This window comes from Lepidochelys olivacea (assembly GCF_965140295.1).
Source record: "Lepidochelys olivacea isolate rLepOli2 genome assembly, chromosome: 13".
Lineage (NCBI taxonomy): Eukaryota > Metazoa > Chordata > Testudines > Cheloniidae > Lepidochelys > Lepidochelys olivacea.
Genome location: NC_140423.1, coordinates 21,429,329 through 21,450,920, shown reverse-complemented (window position 1 = coordinate 21,450,920; position 21,592 = coordinate 21,429,329). Strand labels below are relative to the sequence as shown.

The following is a 21,592-nucleotide window of genomic DNA, read 5'->3' as shown; positions in this document are numbered from 1 at the left end:
TGTTGTAATTGAAATCAATATATTTGAAAATGTAGAAAACATCTAAAAATATTTCATAAACGTCAATTGGTATTCTATTGTTTAACAGTGCAATTAATCATGATTAATTTTTTTGAGTTAATTGTGTGAGTTAACTGTGATTGACAGCCCTAAATATTTCCTAATGTAAATTTCTTAGGCTCCTAGACCAAATCCAGACCATGGGACTCATTCCTGTAGTATTTGAATATCTCACAATCTTGAATGCATCTCTCTTCACAATATCCCCGACCAGTAGGGAGGTATTTTTACATAATTTTACTAAGTGACTTACCCAAGGTCACACGCGAAGTTTGTGGTAAAGCAGGAACTTTGAACCCAGGTCTCCTAAGTCTTGGGCTGGTGACCTAACCACTAAGCCATCCTTCCTCTCTATGGACTGGCTACTTTCCCACTGCCTCTTGCTAAAATACCTACCTGCTACGGGCTTGTTCACGTTATTAAAATTCCAATGTAACCTGCTACGGGCTTGTTCACGTTATTAAAATTCCAGTGTAACCTGAGTTCAGGCTGACTTCTTCAACTTTCGGTATCCTGGAGTCTTCAGTCACACAAAGGGTGGGTATTAGTGATCACTGCTCTTTCTTTATTTCTGGCCAATTAAACCGATTTTCACCCATTTTTTAATTTTTGTAATAATCACCAATATATTGGCAGGAAATTGTAAACAAAGTGAACACCAAAAATGAAGGGTCTTGTTTATATAGCACCTTAAAGTGTGAGTGAGAATTTACCCTCGTAGTCTTCACTGGGGTGCAGTGTAGGCAAGACCTTAGAGTGGCTGGTTCTAGTTTTTCAGAGTCTGTGTGGCCCATCCTGGGGGAGGGTGAAGGAGACGGGACGACTGGTAAAGCACAGCAATGGGAAATATAGGGGGTTTAAAATCTAAGACTAACAAAAAGTGCTGATTCTATGGATTCTTTCCCTTATTGAAAAGACAGTGTCGTATCAAAATTCTGTGCCACAAAAGTACCTGGTATCTGCCTTTATCCCATTGTACCTGACCAGGGGCAGAATCCTGGGGACTCTGGAACTCTAACTACAGGGCCATGTTAGACTTTTAGCTTTTAGGAGGATACAAGACCATAGGTCTCATCCTGCTCCCATTACATTCACTGATAAAATCTGCCTTCAGGGAGAGCAAGACTCAGCTCCATGTCTTGTAGCCAATATATTCCACCGTTGATGACCATCTTTCATACATGTCAGTACTGTCTGTCACCTGCTGGGTCTGCTTAATGAACAGGAAATCTAGAGGCAGAGGATTCTTGGAGTCTGTGTGTCTCCAGCTGGAGAATAGTTGGGGGATTTAGACTGGAGATGCTAGATTTCCTTGTCGTCTTCACTTAAGAAAAATAAAAACACTTTGGGAGCACTGTCATGCTGCTCGTTAATTTAGGAAGTTCCTATTTTGATTATTCTGCCAATCTACCTTGTTTATCCTGAAATTATCACTGGTTTATTTTTGTATTCTTTCTGTTCTAGTGGGTCTAGAAAATAGATGATTTGAGTTTCAAAAGCAGCATCAGTCGTTAGCATTATTCTGGTTCTGAGGCTTGTTATCTCCTGTGTGGGGTTTTCTGTGTTCTCCTTACAGTTTATTCCAGCATTTATTTTGATTTATAATTATTGCACAGTGAAGTGGAAATCTTCCGTCTTGTGATCCAGTTTAAGGAAGGGAGAACTGAGATGTCTACCCCAACCATCACTTGGAATATAACAGACCCCTTTAAACTAACCAATCTGAACTGGAGATGAGCAGAAATAAAATGGGTCTGAATAGATCTGTATTGTTTTAATTAGACCGCAAAAGAGTCTAATAGGCTTTAGAAATACTGAGCGTCTTCCCATTTCATTGAGGCCAGCCAGTTCTTCCCTGATCCCTGTGTATGGATGTGATTTTATTAGCTGTGGGCTAGAGGTAATCTGGAGTAGTGTTCATTGTAGGAATACTTTCGAACTCGATTGGTTAAGGGTCACACTTCAGGCTGCTCTTGAAAGAAAGCCTTTTAAGCATGTTGCTTCTAACTGAGCAAGTAGGAGCCTAGTAAATTTGCTTCAACAGCTCTAAAACTATTTTCTTCCTTGGGACATAGTAGTGCTTGAAAATAAAAGTCCACTCTCTTCTTCAATCTAGTTTTTCTTATTGAGCAAACGTTGTTTTCATCTTCCCCAGTGTTTCTAATGGAGCAAAAATTGGCATGGTTCCCCACTTAAAATCCAGAGAACTATCCAGTCCCACATAATTTAAGGTGAATCAGAATCTGTCTTAAAATGGGCATATGTGGCTGTTTCATGAATTATAATACTTTCTAAAAAGAAAAGGAGGACTTGTGGCACCTTAGAAACTAACAAATTTATTTGAGCATAAGCTTTCGTGAGCTACAGCTCACTTCATTGGATGCATTCAGTCACGAAAGCTTATGCTCAAATAAATTTGTTAGTTTCTAAGGTGCCACAAGTACTCCTTTTCTTTTTGCGAATACAGACTAACACGGCTGCTACTCTGAATACTTCTTAAGCACTTCTATGGTACTTTTCATCTGGTACTTTTTTCATATGGTACTTTTCATCTGGTATGTTTCATCTCAAACATTTAATGAGCTAAGCCTTATGGCACCTCTCTGAAGTAGGAATTGTTATGCCTGTTCCACAGTTGGGGAAATTGAGGCACTAAGCGACTTATCATAGGTCTCACAGGAAGCTCATCCCAGTCCAGTTTATCCACAAATCCATATTTCATCTTTTAGAAGTGCCAATTGGGTATATCAATTCCAGTTTTACCTCCAACCATATGCAGAGATCTGGAAAACACCTTCATCTTTCACCTCCTTCTGGTGCTGCTGTTTTCTTCTGATTACTCTTTTCTGCCCTTGCTCCTGCCTCTCTTTCAGGCTGTATGGTCAGTGATACCTGGATGTGACTGTTATTTTTTAAACCATCTCCTTCCCATCTAGAACAGCAACCACTCTCCTTGCCAAGTACATCTCTTCTCTTCATGCCAATCCCACATAATTGAAATCCAGAAACATGGTGTAGTCTCATAATTACTTTAACTTCATGATCAAACTTTGCATTTCTATAGTATTTTTACCTGAAGAACTCAATGTCTTATAAATAACTAAAGTTCTCAAAATGCCTGCAAATACAGAAGCATTACTGCCATTTTAAAGTTGGTTACACTGAAGTATGTAAAGTTTAGGTGACTTGTTTGGGGTTGCAGAAAGATTCTAACTATTTGGAGTTCTAGATCCCAGTCCCCCTCCCTCTGCTACCCATCTCGCTTCCTCTTTATACATCTGGTACTTCATAAGATGCATGGGGGCCCTGCCACTGCCTTTCTGCTCCTTCTTGCTTTTGTACTTGTAGAAAGCTGTCTGAATCTCTTCTTTGTAACATACACTTCTTAACATTTTAAAAACCAACCAGAACCTCCCCAGAGCGAAGTTTATAAATGGGATTACAGTTCGGCTGGTAAATTATCTCCCTCCGTAACCAAGTCACTTTGTTCACTTTAAAGATCTTGAATAACTGCTAAATGTTATGGTTTAGGTTTTCTTTCTGATCTAATCTGTATATGTCCAACTTTCTGCTACAGTAAACCCTCTTAATCTGGTGCCTGTTAAGGTAAAATAGTTTAGTTTTTGTTTTGTTTTTGACAGCGGGACAATGACTGTTTCAAAAGGCTACACTGCCACAATTACTTGAGCTATAACATGTATGTGGTGAAAGTTTTCAGTCTAACCTCCAAGAACCCTTTTAGCACCTGAACCAAAATCCGCTTGCTTCAAGTCATTCTTAGAATAATGCTATATCATAGTGTACCAGCCTTCTCTACCCCTCCCTGCCAATGAATGGGGGGGAGGGGAGGGGGGTGGCAACAACCCCAAACACCATTGTGAATCAAGGAGAATTCCTTACTCCAAGGGATCTAAAGGGAAGATGGATTTATCAAGTCTGTCCAGTTGGGCAATTTTTATACAAGCTATTTTGGAAAATATCTTTTTCCTCTGCTGGTAGGTGCTGGAATTAAAGCGACTGGAGTCTAAAACCAGTCTGTCCACAGAAGAGGTGATAGTTGTGTACACTTCCTTTAACTGCCCCGATGCTGATTAGGGTTGGGAAATCACATCTAGGAACCAGTGGAATTCAATTTCCATGTCCTCTCTGCCTACCTTGGTTTCTGTGATACTCATACCTGAACTGGAATGAGATGACTGAACTTGTTTCAGGCAAGCCAACAAATAGCCATTAGTAATGACTCGCAGCTGCAGTTCACCTGTAAATAGACTGACTGACTGACTGACCTTTTATGACCTACAAACAAAATATTTCCTTATCCTGCTACTTCTGAATAATCCAGTATCCCACCCTCTAGCTTTTTTTAACATGAGTGAGTTTGATAGACTTGATTTTATTTTGTCTTTTGATGGAATTTATACTTCAGTGAAATATTCTTTCTGAAGAAAGATTATTTTGGGAGCAGTCCCCATCCTAATCTAATTGCTTGTAGAGATCAGTGCAGATACATCAATTCTGACACTTAAAATGGTATTCACTAAGAGTCAAGGCTACTCTGTGCGTCTGTCCTCTTCATCCTGTACTTCCAGTGTTTGTACACTCCATCCTGGCCTTGCTCCACTTCTGTAGGCAGGTACCTCTCCGTCTCTGAGTGAGTTTGCCTAAAGTTCTCTTGCCCCTTTTTTCCGTTAATCCCTACAGAACAGACCGCCGCCTGCTCCCCGCTCACTTCCATCTGCCATCTGGTCTCTGTCACATGGCAATATTCCAGCCTTCCCACTAAAGCACCCTCCCACAACCTCTTAGTATTAGGAAGTGACAGAAGTGGGAGGGACGTGAACGTTCAGAGGCAGAATTAGTCCCACCGTCCAGAGACACCACTGTTGTTGTACCCCCTGCTGTTGTGCCTGAAAATGAGCCAGTCCTCTCTTCACATCCATCTGCAGACTAGCTCTCTAGGAAAGAGCTTGGGAGCTAGGATTATAGCTACTTCTTTCTTTTTGAGGAGCATTTCTTTGATTTCCTGACCACCTGGGTAGAAGTAGTCGATGGTGTTATCTTTTTCAATAAAACTTTGTAATGAAATCCCATCTTCTCCAGTATATGTGTTTTGTGGTGTTTGCTTCCCGTGATAAGTCACAGAGTTAGTTCTAAATTACACAGAGAGAGTTCCTGTCTAAGCTTGACTCAGGTGTTTACTGGTTGTGGCCCTGCCAATAATTCCAACAGGAGCTGGCCAATAACAAACGTCCGTTTTAAATGGAAAGCAAATGCACTTGGTTGGAAGGGAGTCCTGGTGCGAAGATGGAGAACAGTGCTGTCCCCCCTTTCCTCCCCAGTCAAAAAAATAAATAATCTTGCTGCTCTCTGGGCAAAAAGAGAATAGTTTCAATAGCACAGCCCCAAATAAATATTTTCCAACTTCGGAATTGAGGGAGCTGGCAGACAGTTGATAGGGTTGTGGTGTCACATTTTTTCTGTGTGCCTCTTTGAAAATCAGATGCAATATAAAATAAGTGAGTTCACACAGTTTTATGTACAGCAGTGTTGTAATTGATTTAGTCCATTTGTCACATGTAAATGGGTGGTGGTTTACTTCAGTCATTGCTTTAAGAATCCCTGAGAAAGGTCCTGTGGAATGACACCCCAGCAGTTTCCAAACTGCTTGGGCTTCCAGTTAGTGACTGAATTGAAAAATTACAAGACTGGCACATACTGCCATGGAAATGTGTGATGTATTTTTTTACAACAAGAAATCCCTGCTTGGCAGTTCTGAGACTGTAAATATACCTGCCTAGAATTTGCTGAAAGATTGCTGTAAGGCTTCAGCAGGCTGGGATACTTTGCTGCTTACATGGCTAAAAACTCCTACACAGTTTAAGCTGCAGCACTGAAATCCAGAAATGTCCTGTCACTCTGTGACCCAAAATGTCATAGATTAGGTCATCTTTGCTTGAGCTGTAAGTTTGTTAATGCGGTTTTATGTATTTGATAAGACCTTAGGTTGAGGAGTGTTAGGAAGGGATTTTGAATTAACAGAAGCAAGGAAAGGAGCAGAAGCCAAATGGGGAGTTTGGAATGTTATACATTACTTTATGCCTCTTTATTACAGTACTTGAAGGTACATGTAACAATAGATTAAGTTGAACTTTTGTTGGCTTATTATTTTGTTAGTATTGTTGTGCTATAACTCAATGAACGTTTTGAGGATCTTTGAGCCAGTTTTGGGCAAGAAAAAGAATGATTTTGTGTTTGAAGCACAAGACTCGGGGTATGTCTACACCAGAAACTTAAGTTGACCTATATTAGGTTGACTTACAGCCACCGCAGTAATTGCCATGGTAGCTCATGTCCATGCTACCCTCCCTGAGTCAGTAGTGCACGTCCTCAGTAGGGCCGCTTCCACCGACCTAAGAGGGGCAGTTGGTGGGGAGCTGAGAGCCTGGTCTCTCACCTCCTGGCTGCCTCACAGGCTCCTGATGGGCTGACCCCTCCCTTGCCTACCCATTCCCCTCCTGGAGCAGGGGAGGGATGGGTGGCAGCTGCCTGGGGTTTCTCTGCCTCTCTTCATTCCCCATCAGCCAGGCAACCTTGTCAATTTCAGGCTCCAGAAGCCCTGAAATTGACAAGACAGCCAGTGTTCCCACAGGCTCCAGCTCTCCATAGAAGGGGGGGAGGGGGCAGCTGGGCTCTAGCTGCTCCCCTTTCTTGTCAATTTCACGGCAGGAGCCCTGAAATTGACAAGACAGTCAACAGCCTATATAAGTAAAGCAGCATCTACACAGACACTGCGTCACCCTAACTACACTGACATAAGCCCTACGCCTCTCATGGAGGTAGAATTGTTGTGTTGGGGTAGTAGGGCACTTACATCTGCGGGAACAAGGCTGTAGTGTAGACACAGGAATAATTAGGGGGATAATTAGATTGACCTAAGGTGCCTAACTGTGTAGCGTAGACCAGGCCTAGGTTCCATGCAACAGATTTTCTACCTGATTATAAAAAAGTCACTAAATTGTTGTGCTTCAGTGTCCTCATCTTTAAATTGGGTATAATAGCTGCTTTACAGAGGAGTTGTTAGGATTAATACGTTTGTGAAGACTTTTGAGATCCTGGGACACAAGGCACTATGGAAATGCGGCTATCATCAGAAATCAAATGGAGCTGCTAAACAGTAGGTTTGGCGTTTATTCCATCTATTCTGAATCAAAGTTGGCACAGCATTCTAGTTGATAAATAGATGTCCTGAAGAGAGCTACTTAACCTGTTAGTGGCATTAAGAAGCGTGCACCTAGAATGAGGGGGAGGGAGGGATTTCTTGTGGATGCATTGCATATGTGTTTACTGTAAACAATATAGCATGCAGTTCAACCTGTGAAGCAATCACTGAAGAAACCAACAAAAATTAGGTGGCTCTCTACTTCAAGTCAACAAAATTGTACTTGAAACCTTGGCTACTTTTAAAATCTCCTCTTTGGGACAATGGGATCTTCTACTGGAGGTAGGCTTTAAAAAACAAACAAAAGACCCAAACCCTGTTTTTCCTGTGTTGGGCCATCTATTTGTTTTGGTATTTTTAAAGGACTTTGTTCCAATAGTAGTGCACAGTACCACAAGCACTGGGGGGATTGGGAGAAGGCACTTTTGAAAATAAAATTATTAAACCATTGTATTTGTCTAAACTTCAGCCTCCTGCTGTTTGGACTAGCCTTGATCTACATAGCTGGGCTTCCACCTGGGACCTACTATGTGCATATCATGAAATGCTGTCAGAGGCATCTTACTTGTCTAGTCTGTTCTTGAAGGCAGTTGCATGTTTTTGTGCTGTTGTGGACTCTAAAAGAAGAGCTGTTTTCTGCTGCAGAAAACTGAGAGAGAAGGTTCACAGCCTTCCATTGTGGGCTGCTTTTGCCTTGTTCTATGCCAGTCAACCCACTCACCATGTGGATAAGAGTAGTATACTGCAGTTCCTTAAAGGTCTCTTCTCTAGTATTAAATGCTGCTGGAGGCAGTGTGGCCTAACTGTTAGATCCAGGAGGCCAGACTTAATTGTGATTTCATGTTTGTAAAGCATTTCAAAATTGTTGGAACAAAAGTTCTATATAAATGCAGCTGCTGCTATCTTGAGTTAATTTGTCCCAATGCAATGATGTGTCAAATTAGTACAGTAAGACCTTTCAAAGCTGAGATTTTGTTCCTGTATTTTATTGTGAAGGATACTTTAACAGCAAAATAAATACAAAGCTGCATGAGGGAGCTGATGACTTGACACACAGTTCACTACTCCCAATTTTATTTCTTAATTCCTTTCCTCTTCTGCTTACAGATTCTCACAAACACAAAGATAAACACAAAGACCGAGAACACCGGCACAAAGAGCACAAGAAAGACAAGGAAAAAGACCGGGAAAAGTCTAAGCACAGCAATAGGTGAGGAAAATCAATTGCCAGGTCACTGTTGGCAAAACCTTTGCTCACCCACAGTCAAGGCTTCATAAGAAGAGTTAATGTGGTGATTAATATGCATAGTATTGCTATTTTTAAGTGTTTAAAAGAATGCTCACATATAAGTGCAGGTGTTCTTACATGTACAGATTAATTCACATAATCTTAAAAATGGAGATCAGTGTTAATGTAAATTGGTGTAATAAAAAATCAGTTGAAGAAATAACTACTAACTGCCAAACTGCAAACTTTAGCTCAGTACTGTTGATACTTTTGGTTTTTTGTGGTACTGTGTGTGTATTCATTAACAAAAACATTACATTATGCATCTTAGAATTTCAGAAATGTCAGATATTTTTGTGCATTGTGGCCAAGTTCATATTGCAAACTTACTACTTGGTGTTCTTGTGATTATTTTTATTATTTAAGTTTATTTTTTTATAGTAAATATCTTACTACTTCATGTTCTGCTCGTTGCTCACATATTGGCACTGCATCAGTCTGTAGCTTCTCAACTTACTACTTAACACAGTTTCTTTTTGTGCATTCTTGGCTCTACATTTCCAAATGTTTTTCACCTAAATTTAAAACCATCTTTTTTGCGAAGTTAACAAAGCACATGCCCTTCAATTACATCCTAATGTGTTTTCCATATTTGAAGTTTGAAAGCTCACTTTTATGTTTTGAGCTGCCTTCTCTTGGGGGGGGGGGGGAAGTGATTAAGATTTTTTTTTAAGTGGAAAAATCTTTCACCAATTCTAATTCTCAAACAGCTCATAACTATGGGTTTATATTTTTTTTTTTAAATAGCATTTGGGCAGCTTGAAGTTGAGCAAGTGGAATGGGTAGGTTATAATGGAGATACTGAAAGTGATTACTAGTAGAGACTGCTTCTTGGTCCTCTTGTGGGCGAGAAAAAAATTAAGCTCACATTGGGTCAGATTGATAGCTTTACTCACATTGTATAATACCTCACTCCACATGTGTTTCCACTGAAGTCAGTGGGACTACTCATGATATATAGACTGTCTCTTGTGACTACAGGCATCACAGTCTGGCCCATTATGTCTAAAGCCTTCAGCACTCCTGCCTATGTAACTTGCTTGTCCTGAGGGCAATACTTCAAAGCTCTTGTGTCAAAAAAAAAAAAAAAATCAGTGAGTTCTTTAACAGGTACACATGCTGTACTTGCAGCCTGTGGTTTTGAAAAGCCTGGCACATCTGAGTGTGTACAACAAATTCTTGCTAGTTTTGGTGAATGGTTACCTAATATTGTTGACCTACCTCTCCTATGTACAAGTGGTCTGTGAGGCACCTAACTTCCCTTTTGCAGTTCACTTCTCCAGTTTGTGCACACAAGTTGCAGGTACATGTGCTTATGTGCATTTTCAGCCTTTTCAAAATATGTCCCTGAAGGTGAATATATTTGGCCTGTTGTATCAGTCAGTCGTGACTGCAGGCTGATATTCCTGGGATAATAACATTACACTCACATTAAGAACACTTCAGGACTTTTTTTTGAGGAGCAGTGAAAAAACACCACACTCTACCCCTGTCCACACTCAGTCATGCACGGCGTAGCAGCTGCTCGCTCTATCAAATAAAATGATTTTTAAAGCAGACATGACTGACTTGTGGAAACAACTGCCTTTTATTATGCAAAGTTTTCTTTCCCAAATTTTCTTATTAGTATTCACCAGTACAATTCCATAATATATACACCGCCTATATAAAACCTTGATTAAATAATAATCCCTGACCTATAAAGTGCGCTCAAAATATGGGGCAGCAGTTTTAGAAGAAGGGGCACAGAGAGATCAGTGTTGAGGAAAACTATTGGGGGAAGATTCATGGAAATAAGAGATTTAAAAGAAGAGGGGGCATGGTGGATGAGAAGTGAGGAGACTTCCAATGGAGACATAACAGAAGGCATGAATCTAAGTGTGGGAGGAGGAGACACAGTAGAAAGGTCAGAGGACTGGGGGGGAATTGAGAAGCAAGATGATGAGTAGGGGGAGAAACCAGTGCAAAGATGTAGAGCTTCTTGGGTGAGGATGAGAAATTTGAATCTGAAGGGATGAAAGTCAGCTAGGGAAGGGGATTCAAGGAAGAGGACAACAGGGTCAGAGCAGTGAGAGCAGAACATATAAAAACTCCTGAAGAAGTTGTAACTTTTTCCTGGAAACAAAAAATTCTTTCATATTGGAATTGTCATAATTTACCTCAAACTATGGTTATTTAAACAATGTTGACACTCTTGGTGATTTCTTTAAGTTTGATTTGGTGACTGGATGTGGACTGGCTGGGGCTCATTTTAAGTACCTTTCATTGTCCCTCTTACTATTACTGTTTTGAATATATCTGGTGCAACAGGTAGGTTTTGAAAATATTATTTTTAGGATAAACAGTCTGTTTAGAGACTGAAGCGGGGGGGGGGATGGGACTTATTCCCAGAAACTCATGAAGAAATGCTGCGTTGCAAAATGGCCACCACTTCTCATTTTTCTATATTGGAGTGAAGCCAGGCTGCCCTTAGGAAAGATGGTAACCCTTCTGTTATCAGGATGTGGAAAAGAGCTGGTGAATGGTCCATTTTGGTCAAGGGAAGCCCATGACTTCAGTCCCATTGAGAACCATGGGAGATAGAATTCCCCAAAGAACTCTGAAGTAGTACATATGTGTCTGCCTGTGCTGGAGGAGAAACTTTACCTATGAAGTATAACTGCAAACATAGCTATTAGTATTTTTTTTTTAAAAAATCGATTTTAGCTAATGCATGCGATTTCAGTGAGTGTTAAGTATATGGGGAGTTTGAAGAGTGTGTTGCTCTATTATTAAGATCATTAGGGACCAGAAAAGGTCTGACGCCTGGTGTGAAAATTAGAAATGGGTCCTTTAAGAAACTTAACTCAGACTAACAGAATTGCTTATAAATTCTCAGAAAATCCTTTCTGTACTCGGCTAAGTGCTGTAATCTTGTGGAGGACGTATGTATTTTGTATTTTTCATACATAAGAAGTGGAATACTTTCTTTCAGTGCAAAACTTAAGTCAGCCTTAACTATAGATTTGCCTTTAGCACCTCCATAATGTGTCGTGTATAACACATTAATAGATGTTCCTTTTTCATAAGGGAGATGATGGGGGAGGCGGGGGGCCACAGACTAATCTCCCTGCTCCAAAAGGTACAATTTATAATTGAATGTGTGCAATTAGGAACAATTCCTGGTTGTAGAGGAAGCGGACCTATGCTCTCCATGTCTGTCTGTCTCTAATAATTTGGCAGCTCTATCATCTCTCTTAAACAAGGTTGTTTTATAAACTACTGTCGAGGGCAAAAACATTCCCATGCATAAAAATAATTTCTATGTCTTGTCTTTGTGTGAGTGGGAGGTCGGATCATGGTTCTGAGCTGCCAAGTGATAAGTGCTTTAAAATACCTAAAATAGATAATCATGATCTCATGTGGTAGAAGAGTGCTGGCCTCGTATGCATAACTCTTCAATTTCACTTTCTGGTTTCATCCTCTCCCACTTACTAGATGACAGTTTTATATCCTAACCACTCAAGTACAGATGTAGTAAACTGGGGGAAAATAGCACTCTTGTACATTTCAGGGGTTTTTATTTATTTCTTTGCCCTGTTTAAAAATAAATAAATACAGCAAAGCCTACTTAAGCAAATTCTGTATCAAAGAATAGATCTACGTCAATGTATTGAGTAATACTCAGAAGTCTTTTTGTAAATAAATACCAGATAAAGGAATAATGAATACATTAAATATAGACTTCTTTGCCTGGAAAGGCAAAATGCAGTAAATGAATCTGTGATACATTGAAACCAGGTATTTCAAAGGTCATTTATCAAACAAAAAGACTTGGTAAAATAATGGGCCTTTTTGAATCAGAGCCTTTAACAGAGATCAGTTGTTGTTTTTTAATCTTGAAGTAACAAGAGATTCTTTCTTCCGTGTGTCTTGGGTTTTGTGCATGGAATGCAGGCTTTCTGTAAATTGAAGTCAGCAGAAAACTGGTACTGTGGTGTATGGAGTGAAGAGACTCCCCACCGCCACATTGGCAGTACAGATCCAAATTGTCAGCATGACAAGTGTCGCAGCTTCAGAAAAATCCTCCTCCAGCTTGCATGTTCACTGTGGTTACAAAACATCTCTTGCTATCTTCTGCGTTTGAACAAATGTTGAGGGTGTAGTAGGGATTATAGACCCAATTCTCAGTGGTGATTTATTGATTTTGTTTTGCCAAAAACAAGAATTGGGATGGGGAGAGGAGCTACTTGTCTCTCATACACAGGTAAATTCAGATAATGGAAAATTCTGGGGCTTCTCCCGTTTTCTTTACCATATTTCATGTGTTGTCTCCCAAGCTATTTATCTAAATGACAGAGGGAAGGAGAAGAGGGAGGAAATCTGGTTGGTCATCTGTAGATGTAGAGGAAAAAGGTCATTTGAAAATTTCCTTGTGCTTGCTGGGGGTAGAGGGGTAGACCGAAAAGGGTTGGCTCCCTCCCTGTGTCCACAATCGACCTTGGGTTGCTATCTGGTGGAAAAACTGACTTCTAGTAGTAAAACTGTTACTTTCCAGTAGTGCCTAGAATATGCATGCTCTGCCTGGTCTCAGTCCCAAAGAGCTTACATACTCATGAGGTTTCATTTTCATCTGTCTCCAACTGATGATTACAGCTCTGGCCTTCTGTTTTATTTCCAAAATACTGTGCTCACTAAGGACCTGATCCATTGTCTGTGGAAGTTCAGCAGGCATGGGATCGGTTTCTCATGAACTGGTAGCTCAGCTGTGTAATTTGGGCCCACACAGGCTTTTGCACCCACTTCTGCTCTGAGGTGGTGCATCTCTAACAATGAGAATACAAAACTGCAGGCCAGCTGAAAACTTGGCCTTTGCTAGTACAGTATTTATTGGTCTGAATGAAATCACAGCTTTCTAACAGCATTGCAGTAAGTCAGGCAGTGTAACTTCTGTACTATCCCTGTTGGTTTAAGATTTCTATAAATTGAGAGTTGTCGATTACTTAAGCTTCAGTTGGATTCTGACAGATATCAGTTGTCACACCGAAGTGCTGTTTGCAACTAGTTCTGATGCTTAATAGTAGAAAATACACAGCCGTGCTACTACAAGCTAATTACAGCTGAGCAAATTAGAGGGGAAATAGAGATGCTTCAGATAAAGCATCTTTCCCTGTTTGTGATCTGAAGATGGGATAGAAAAGGCATTGGAAGGGGAGGAAGAGGATTGTTAATGTACATAAATGGCACCTGGAGAATGCAGTGTTTAAAGTACTCAAAGCTGCTGTGGTTTGAAGAAGGAAGCTGTGTATGTGCACATCTGCCATCCTTTGGAAACACTTTCCACTTCTGGCTTTCCATCTGATCACAGTATAAGCAGCTGCTGCCAGATGCACATTCTCCACTCCCTCCCCCAATTTTTTTTTTTAAAAAAAAAGCCCTCCATCACATTTTCCTCCAGGCAGCTCAACGAGGGAATACTGCTAGAGTTTTCAAGGAGACAGATTTCTTTTGTGGAACTTAACATTTCCATCATTCTTCCCCTGTCTCCCCAAAACCCTCTGAGATATTGTATTATACAAACCTTCTAAAAGGAGAGACAGGAAACCAAGCTGGTGGTATGCTGTGGGGCACTGGCTGATGTGTGCCTATTACATGAGGTGTTAAATTAATTTCTCTTGTTTCCTCCAAGATATCGGACACATTCCTGCCGCATTCCAAGTGTTGTTGCAGCAAGACTACTGTTTAAGCAGGCCTATTCTTTAACCAGCATTTATCTGGTCTAAGCACAAATGTTGTACCAATATAACTGTGTCTGTTTAGGGAGGGTGACCTTTTTTACTGAAATAATTACACCCATACAGCCTTGTAGTGTGGGTGCATATATGGGTGTATATATATGCTTAGACAGTACAATGTATTCCTGAACAGGAAGGTGGGGGGTTAGCTGTAGTGGTATAAGGCCTTATACTTTGTATTGATCCTCTTCAGTGGGTTTCGCAGTCTGACTTTTGGGTTTTAATCTGGCTAGCTCTGCAGGGAAGGATGCAACTGCGGTGACAAAAGGAAGGATACAAAGGGCTGTAAGGAAATAGGTTACATGTCATAATCCTATGGCTGCATCACATCACATCTTTCTGTAAAGAGGGAAACAAGTAGTGTGTAAAGTCTGAAATGGACAGAAAAGGATTCTCTGATCTTCAAAATGTGACACATCCACCCTAATCGTAGCTTTAGGCATCCTTGTGAGTAGCGTTCCGATGGAAGGCTGAGACCTATTCTGAAGATTAAGGATGGTGCATTGGAAGAGATACCATGTTGCCCTCTTCTGTTATAGTTTCCAAACTGTGAAGTGTTTCCCCTAGAGGCTTCCCTAGATATCCTAGCCCAGGGGTTCTCAAATTTCATTGAACCGTGATCTTGTTCTGACAGAATTACTACATGACCCTGGGTAGGGGGCGAGGGGCCAGAGCCCGAGCCCCACCTCTCTGGGTGGAGGTGGAGCTTGTGCTTCAGATTCAGCCCTGGGTCCCAACAAGTCTAATGCTGACCCTGGTGACCCAATTAAAATGGGGTCTCAATCCACAGTCTGAGAACTGCTGTCCTAGCCTGATAAACACGTGCCAGGCCAATGTCATTCTGTTCTCTGGCTGAAATAGGTACGTTTGGGGAAACTATGTGCCTCTTGTTACTGTTGCTAGGATTACTGGCTGAAGTCTACAACACCAGCATGTTTCCAAGCGAAACACATCGGCACTGGCATAAATCATGAGCCTGCTTTTGCTATTTAGTGCATCAGATTTCAGACCCACTTGTCTGTCTGTAAAGTCAGAGCTGTGTTTTGGTGCCCAGAGAATGTGTAGGTGTGGCAAACAATCTGTTTATGAATGGGAGAAAGAAATACATTTTCCTTCTTGCCTCAGAACAAGTAGCAGATGGAATTTTGTTTTATTGGGGAAGCTTCTGTTAGCCTTATAATGGGAAGAAAGGTTGTGGTGGTGGTGGGAATCTCAGAATTCACCACCTATATCACTGTTACTTAGAAATGGGTTTTGCAGGCTAACGCTCAAGATGCTTAGGATCTTTGAGCCTTCCCTCCCCATGCTGCTTCATGCTCTGAAGAGCAATGAGAGGCAACTGTTAAAGGTGTTGGAGGGAAAGAAGTAAGTTGCCTTGCCAAAAAGCAAAGGGAGGAAGGGGGTAGTCTTAGGGTAAAGACCCAGGCCTGAAGGTCAGAAGCTGAGAGACCTATTTCTGGCTCCACCGGTGATGTTTCATAGATACTAAGGCCAGAAGGGACCATTATGATAGTCTAGTCCGACCTCCTGCACAACGCAGGCCACAGAATCTCACCCACCCACTCCTGCGAAAAACCTCTCACCTATGTCTGAGCTATTGAAGTCCTCAAATCGTGGTTTAAAGACTTCAAGGAGCAGAGAATCCTCCAGCAAGTGACCCGTGCCCCATGCTACAGAGGAAGGCGAAAAACCTCCAGGGCCTCTTCCAGTCTGCCCTGGAAGAAAATTCCTTCTCGACCTCAGATATGGCGATCAGCTAAACCCTGAGCATATGGGCAAGATTCACCAGCCAGATACTACAGAAAATTCTTTCCTTAGTAACTCAGATCCCACCCCATCTAACATCCCATCACAGGCCATTAGGCCTATTTACCATGAATATTTACAGATCAATTCATTACCAAAATCATGTTATCCCATCATACCATCTCCTCCATAAACTTATCGAGTTTAATCTTAAAGCCAGATAGATCTTTTGCCCCCCACTGCTTCCCTTGGAAGGCTATTCCAAAACTTCACTCCTCTGATGGTTAGAAACCTTCGTCTAATTTCAAGTCTAAACTTCCCAATGACCAGTTTATATCCATTTATTCTTGTGTCCACATTGGTACTGAGCTTAAATAATTCCTCTCCCTCTCCGGTATTTATCCCTCTGATATATTTATAGAGAGCAATCATATCTCCCCTCAACCTTCTTTTAGTTAGGCTAAACAAGCCAAGCTCCTTGAGTCTCCTTTCGTAAGACAAGTTTTCCATTCCTCGGATCATCCTAGTAGCCCTTCTCTGTACCTGTTCCAGTTTGAATTCATCCTTCTTAAACATGGGAGACCAGAACTGCACACAGTGTTCCAGGTGAGGTCTCACTAGTGCCTTGTATAACGGTACTAAAACCTCCTTATCTCTACTGGAAATACCTCGCCTGATGCATCCCAAGACCACATTAGCTTTTTTCACAGCCATATCACATTGGCAGCTCATGGTCATCCTATGATCAACCAATACTCCAAGGTCCTTCTCCTCCTCCGTTACCTCTAATTGATGTGTCCCCAGCTTATAATTAAAATTCTTGTTATTAATCCCTAAATGCATAACCTTACACTTCTCACTATTAAATTGCATCCTATTACTATTACTCCAGTTTACAAGGTCATCCAGATCCTCCTGTGTGATATCCTGGTCCTTCTCTAAACTGGCAATACCTCCCAGCTTTGTATCATCCGCAAACTTTGTTAGCACACTCCCACTTTTTGTGCCGAGGTCAGTAATAAAAAGATTGATCCCAAAACTGATCCTTGAGGAACTCTGCTGGTAACCTCCCTCCAGCCTGACAGTTCTGCTTTCAGTAGGACCCGTTGTAGTCTCCCCTTTAACCAATTCCTTATCCACCTTTCAATTTTCATATTGATTCCCATCTTTTCCAATTTAACTAATAATTCCCCATGTTGTCTAAAAAATCTGTTACTTTCTCAAAGAAGGAGATCAGGTTGGTTTGGCACGATCTACCTTTTGTAAAACCATGTTGTATTTTGTCCCATTTACCATTGACTTCAATGTCCTTAACTACTTTCTCCTTCAGAATTTTTTCCAAGACCTTGCATACTACAGATGTCAAACTAACAGGCCTGTAGTTACCTGGATCACATTTTTTCCCTTTCTTAAAAATAGGAACTGTGTTAGCAATTGTCCAATCATATGGTACAACCCCTGAGTTTACAGATTCATTAAAAATTCTTGCTAATGAGCTTGCAATTTCAGGTGCCAATTCCTTTAATATTCTTGGATGAAGATTATCTGGGCCCCCGATTTAGTCCCATTAAGCTGTTTGAGTTTCGCTTCTACCTAGGATATGGTAATATCTACCTCCATATCCTCATTCCCAATTGTCATGCTATCATTATCCCAGAGATCCTCTTTAGCCTTATTAAAGACTGAGGCAAAGTATTTGTTTAGATATTGGGCCATGCCTAGATTATCCTTGACCTCCACTCCATCCTCAGTGTTTAGCGGTCCCACTTCTTCTTTCTTTGTTTTCTTCTTATTTATATGGCTATAGAACCTTTTGCTATTGGTTTTAATTCCCTTTGCACGGTTCAACTCTACTTGACTTTTAGCCTGTCTCACTTTATCCCTACATGTTCTGACCTCAATAAGGTAGCTTTCCTTGCTGATCCCTCCCATCTTCCACTCCCAGGATGCTTTCTGCTTTTTCTTAATCACCTCTCTGAGATGCTTGCTCATCCAGCTTGGTCTACAACTCCTCCCTATGAATTTTTTCCCCTTTCTTGGAATGCAGGCTTCCAATAGCTTCTGCATCTTTGATTTAAAGTAATCCCAGGCCTCCTCTGCCTTTAGATCCATAAATTCTTCAGTCCAATCCCCTTCCCTAACTAATTTCCTTAATGTTGTATTTGGCAAATAACAAGTCACTCAAACCAACATTTTCAAGAGTTGCAACTGATTTATTTTGGGGTACCTCAATTTTTGGTTTCCCAGCTGCAGACCTTGGGCACAACAGAAGTGGAAGCCGTAAGTGTCTAGCGCTTCTGAAAATGAGGCCTACAGGTATGGGGTCTCAAATTTGGCACCCAGAAGCAGTGTAATACTCTTGAAAATATTGACATTTAATTTCTGATCCTTTGCCTCTTGTGAAATAGGGACAACACCATTTCCCTATCTCACGGAACTAAATCATTGTTGTTTAAAGTGCATTGAGATTCATAGATACAAACTGCTGTAAAAGCTGTTGTAGTATTTGGATGAATTTAGTAAGCCATGCAATTGCAGGTGGGATTTTAAAAACAAACCCATAGAAGAATGCGGGGTGACTAGAATTTGGTGGTCAGAAAATAGAACAATGTAGACTTGCAGACACAAGTCTAGGTTGAAGCCCTACTGTGGGAGGTAAATAGCTGTATTACCTTTCTCACCCGACTGGCACCTCCACATGCATCTGTCTTCTAAACCCACAAGGCATCTGTTGCAATAGTTTTCTGCTGTTCTACCTGGGCGGTTCCTTAATCATCCCTCTCTTGCACTTTTATAATTATGACATTTAAGCTTACGAACAATGTGAGAATCATCAGCTTGTCGTCTTTTTCATTTTCCCTCTAGGATACCGAAGCTGGGAAATGTATCTGAGGTAACAACACAAGTGTAGCAGTAGCAGGCATCCAGTTGACTTTTCAAATTCAGTTCGGGGTTCTGTGTGCGCTGCTGTCGTGATCACACAGCGTATACAATGTAGTCTGCAGTATGTGGTCTTTAAGTCTGTACTAACAGGCAATCCTTGGTATGGTATATCTGTTTATGGCACTCTAGAAATGCTTAATCTCCTTCAGTGTTTAGGCACTCTTGTACGCTGTTCCACTAGTCTAATCCTGTCACTAGAGAGAGAAATGGAAACGGACTTCTATCTGGAGACTTCATAGTGAGATGCTTGTATTGAATTAGTGAGATGGCCACCTCCTGCTAGTGTAATATAAGCTTTTCATTCTTACTGTTTTGAACCAGCAAAGGGAGAGGCTGTCCTAATGCAGTGACAATTTCCCAGTGCTCTGCACTGTACTGTGTGCAGTAGATTCAAAATCCATTTAAATGTTGCTTGGCGTAAAGTGAATGCCCTCAGAACTGGGATCTTCCTCCTTAACTGCTTGGATTTGGAGACAGAGGCGCATATTACAATATGGCACTTTGAGCCTGGTCCTCTGGCTAGACCTTTATCAAGTGCAACTCCTGACGAGTCCATGGGAGTTGTATGCGTACAGGCTGCAGGATGAGGTTGAAGTCAGGTTTTTCTCTGCAGTCCTACAGGTGTGATCAAATTGGTATATTGTAACTTTAGATGCTCATCTCTTAATCACTCACAACCTTTCTGGGTGCAGAATAACAGTCGTCATGTCTTTTTGTAGTGTTTAGACTTGCAGCCCGATTTCTGCATGTCCCTATTTGTTTAGGTAGTAACAAAGGAGAACTGGAGAACTTGTGTCTCCAAAATGCTCCCTCCCATCTTGCATTCTAGATGTGACTTTTTCCAGTGTGTCACCATTCAGTGTCTTTACTTGCACTTGAGTGTTAAATGACTGAAATAAGGAAGCTGCGTACGTTTTCATAAAGCTTTGTATTATTAGTTTTTTGTTATTTGTATTGTAGTGCCCAGGACCCCCACTGTTTAGTCGCTGTACGAACACAGAACAAAAAGATAGCCCCTGCCCCAAACAAGCTTACAGTTGAAGTGTCCATGAAGAGATGACAGATGGATATGGACAGATTGATGAGGGAGTACCAGCAAACGGTGAGACCGTATTAGCCAGTAGGATAGGCTGTTGTCTCAGCACACCAGCAGCACAACCTTTATCAAGATTTTTGTAAGCAAAGGAAAGTTTTTAAGGAGGGATTTGAAGGAAAACCATGAATGGCTTTGTGGATGTTTATGGAGAGCTCCTCCCTATGTGAAGGGCAGCATGGAAGAAAAGTACAAAGATGCATGTTTGAAAATTTAACAAATGGGCAGTGAAGGCTGGTATCTTAAGCTGATCACAGGTGGGAGCTGACTTTTCAATACTGAACGAGATCTAAATAGTGTGTGGATAGGCTGTGAAGGACCTTGAAAGTGAAGTAGCTTATGTTTGATACACAGCTTAGAGTATGTCTACACTACGAAATCAGGTCGAATTTATAGAAGTCGGTTTTTTAGAAATCGTTTTTATATATTCGGGTGTGTGTGTCCCCACAGAAAATGCTCTAAGTGCATTAAGTGCATTAACTCGGCGGAGTGCTTCCACAGTACCGAGGCTAGAGTCGACTTCCGGAGCGTTGCACTGTGGATAGCTATCACACAGTTCCCGCAGTCTCCACTGCCCATTGGAATTCTGGGTTGAGATCCCAATGCCTGATGGGGCTAAAACATTGTTGCGGGTGGTTCTGGGTACATATCGTCAGGCCCCGTTCCCTCCCTCCCTCCGTGAAAGCAAGGGCAGACAATCGTTTCGCGCCTTTTTTCCTGAGTTACCTGTGCAGATGCCATACCACAGCAAGCATGGAGCCCGCTCAGCTCACTGTCACCGTATGTCTCCTGGGTGCTGGCAGACGCAGTACTGCATTGCTACACAGCAGCAGCAACCCATTGCCTTGTGGCAGCAGACGGTGCAATAGGACTGGTAGTCATCATAGTCATGTCCAAGGTGCTCCTGGTCGCCTGTGTGAGGTCAATCAGGAGCGCCTGGGCAGACATGGGTGCAGGGACTAAATTTGGAGTGACTTGATGAAGTCATTCTCTTTAGTCCTGCAGTCAGTCCTATTGAACCATCTTATGGTGAGCAGGCAGGTGATACGGATTGCTAGCAGTCCTATTGTACCATCTTCTGCCGAGCAGCCATGAGATGTGGATGGCTTGCAGTCCTTCTGAACCGTCTGCTGCCAGCCAAAGATGTAAAAGATAGATGGAGTGTATCAAAACAAGAAATAGACCAGATTTGTTTTGTACTCATTTGCAACCCCCCCCCTCCCCCCCCAGCTCCCGTGTAGGGGGCTCATTTCCTCTTGGTCACACTGCAGTCACTCACAGAGAAGGCGCAGCGAGGTAAATCTAGTCATGTATCAATCAGAGGCCAGACTAACCTCCTTGTTCCAATAAGAACAATAACTTAGGTGCACCATTTCTTATTGGAACCCTCCGTGAAGTCCTGCCTGAAATACTCCTTGATGTAAAGCCACCCCCTTTGTTGATTTTAGCTCCCTGTAAGCCAACCCTGT

General features: G+C 41.5%; 1 protein-coding gene across 1 annotated transcript in view; it reads left to right on the top strand.

Moving 5' to 3' along the window:
• The window catches only part of TOP1 (DNA topoisomerase I), an 84,858-nt gene that overhangs the window by 22,117 nt on the left and 41,149 nt on the right, over positions 1-21,592 (top strand). The window contains exon 3 of the mRNA XM_084645556.1: positions 8,387-8,489. Coding sequence (XP_084501682.1) covers positions 8,387-8,489 — 103 coding nt within the window. The remainder of the gene's footprint in view (positions 1-8,386; positions 8,490-21,592) is intronic.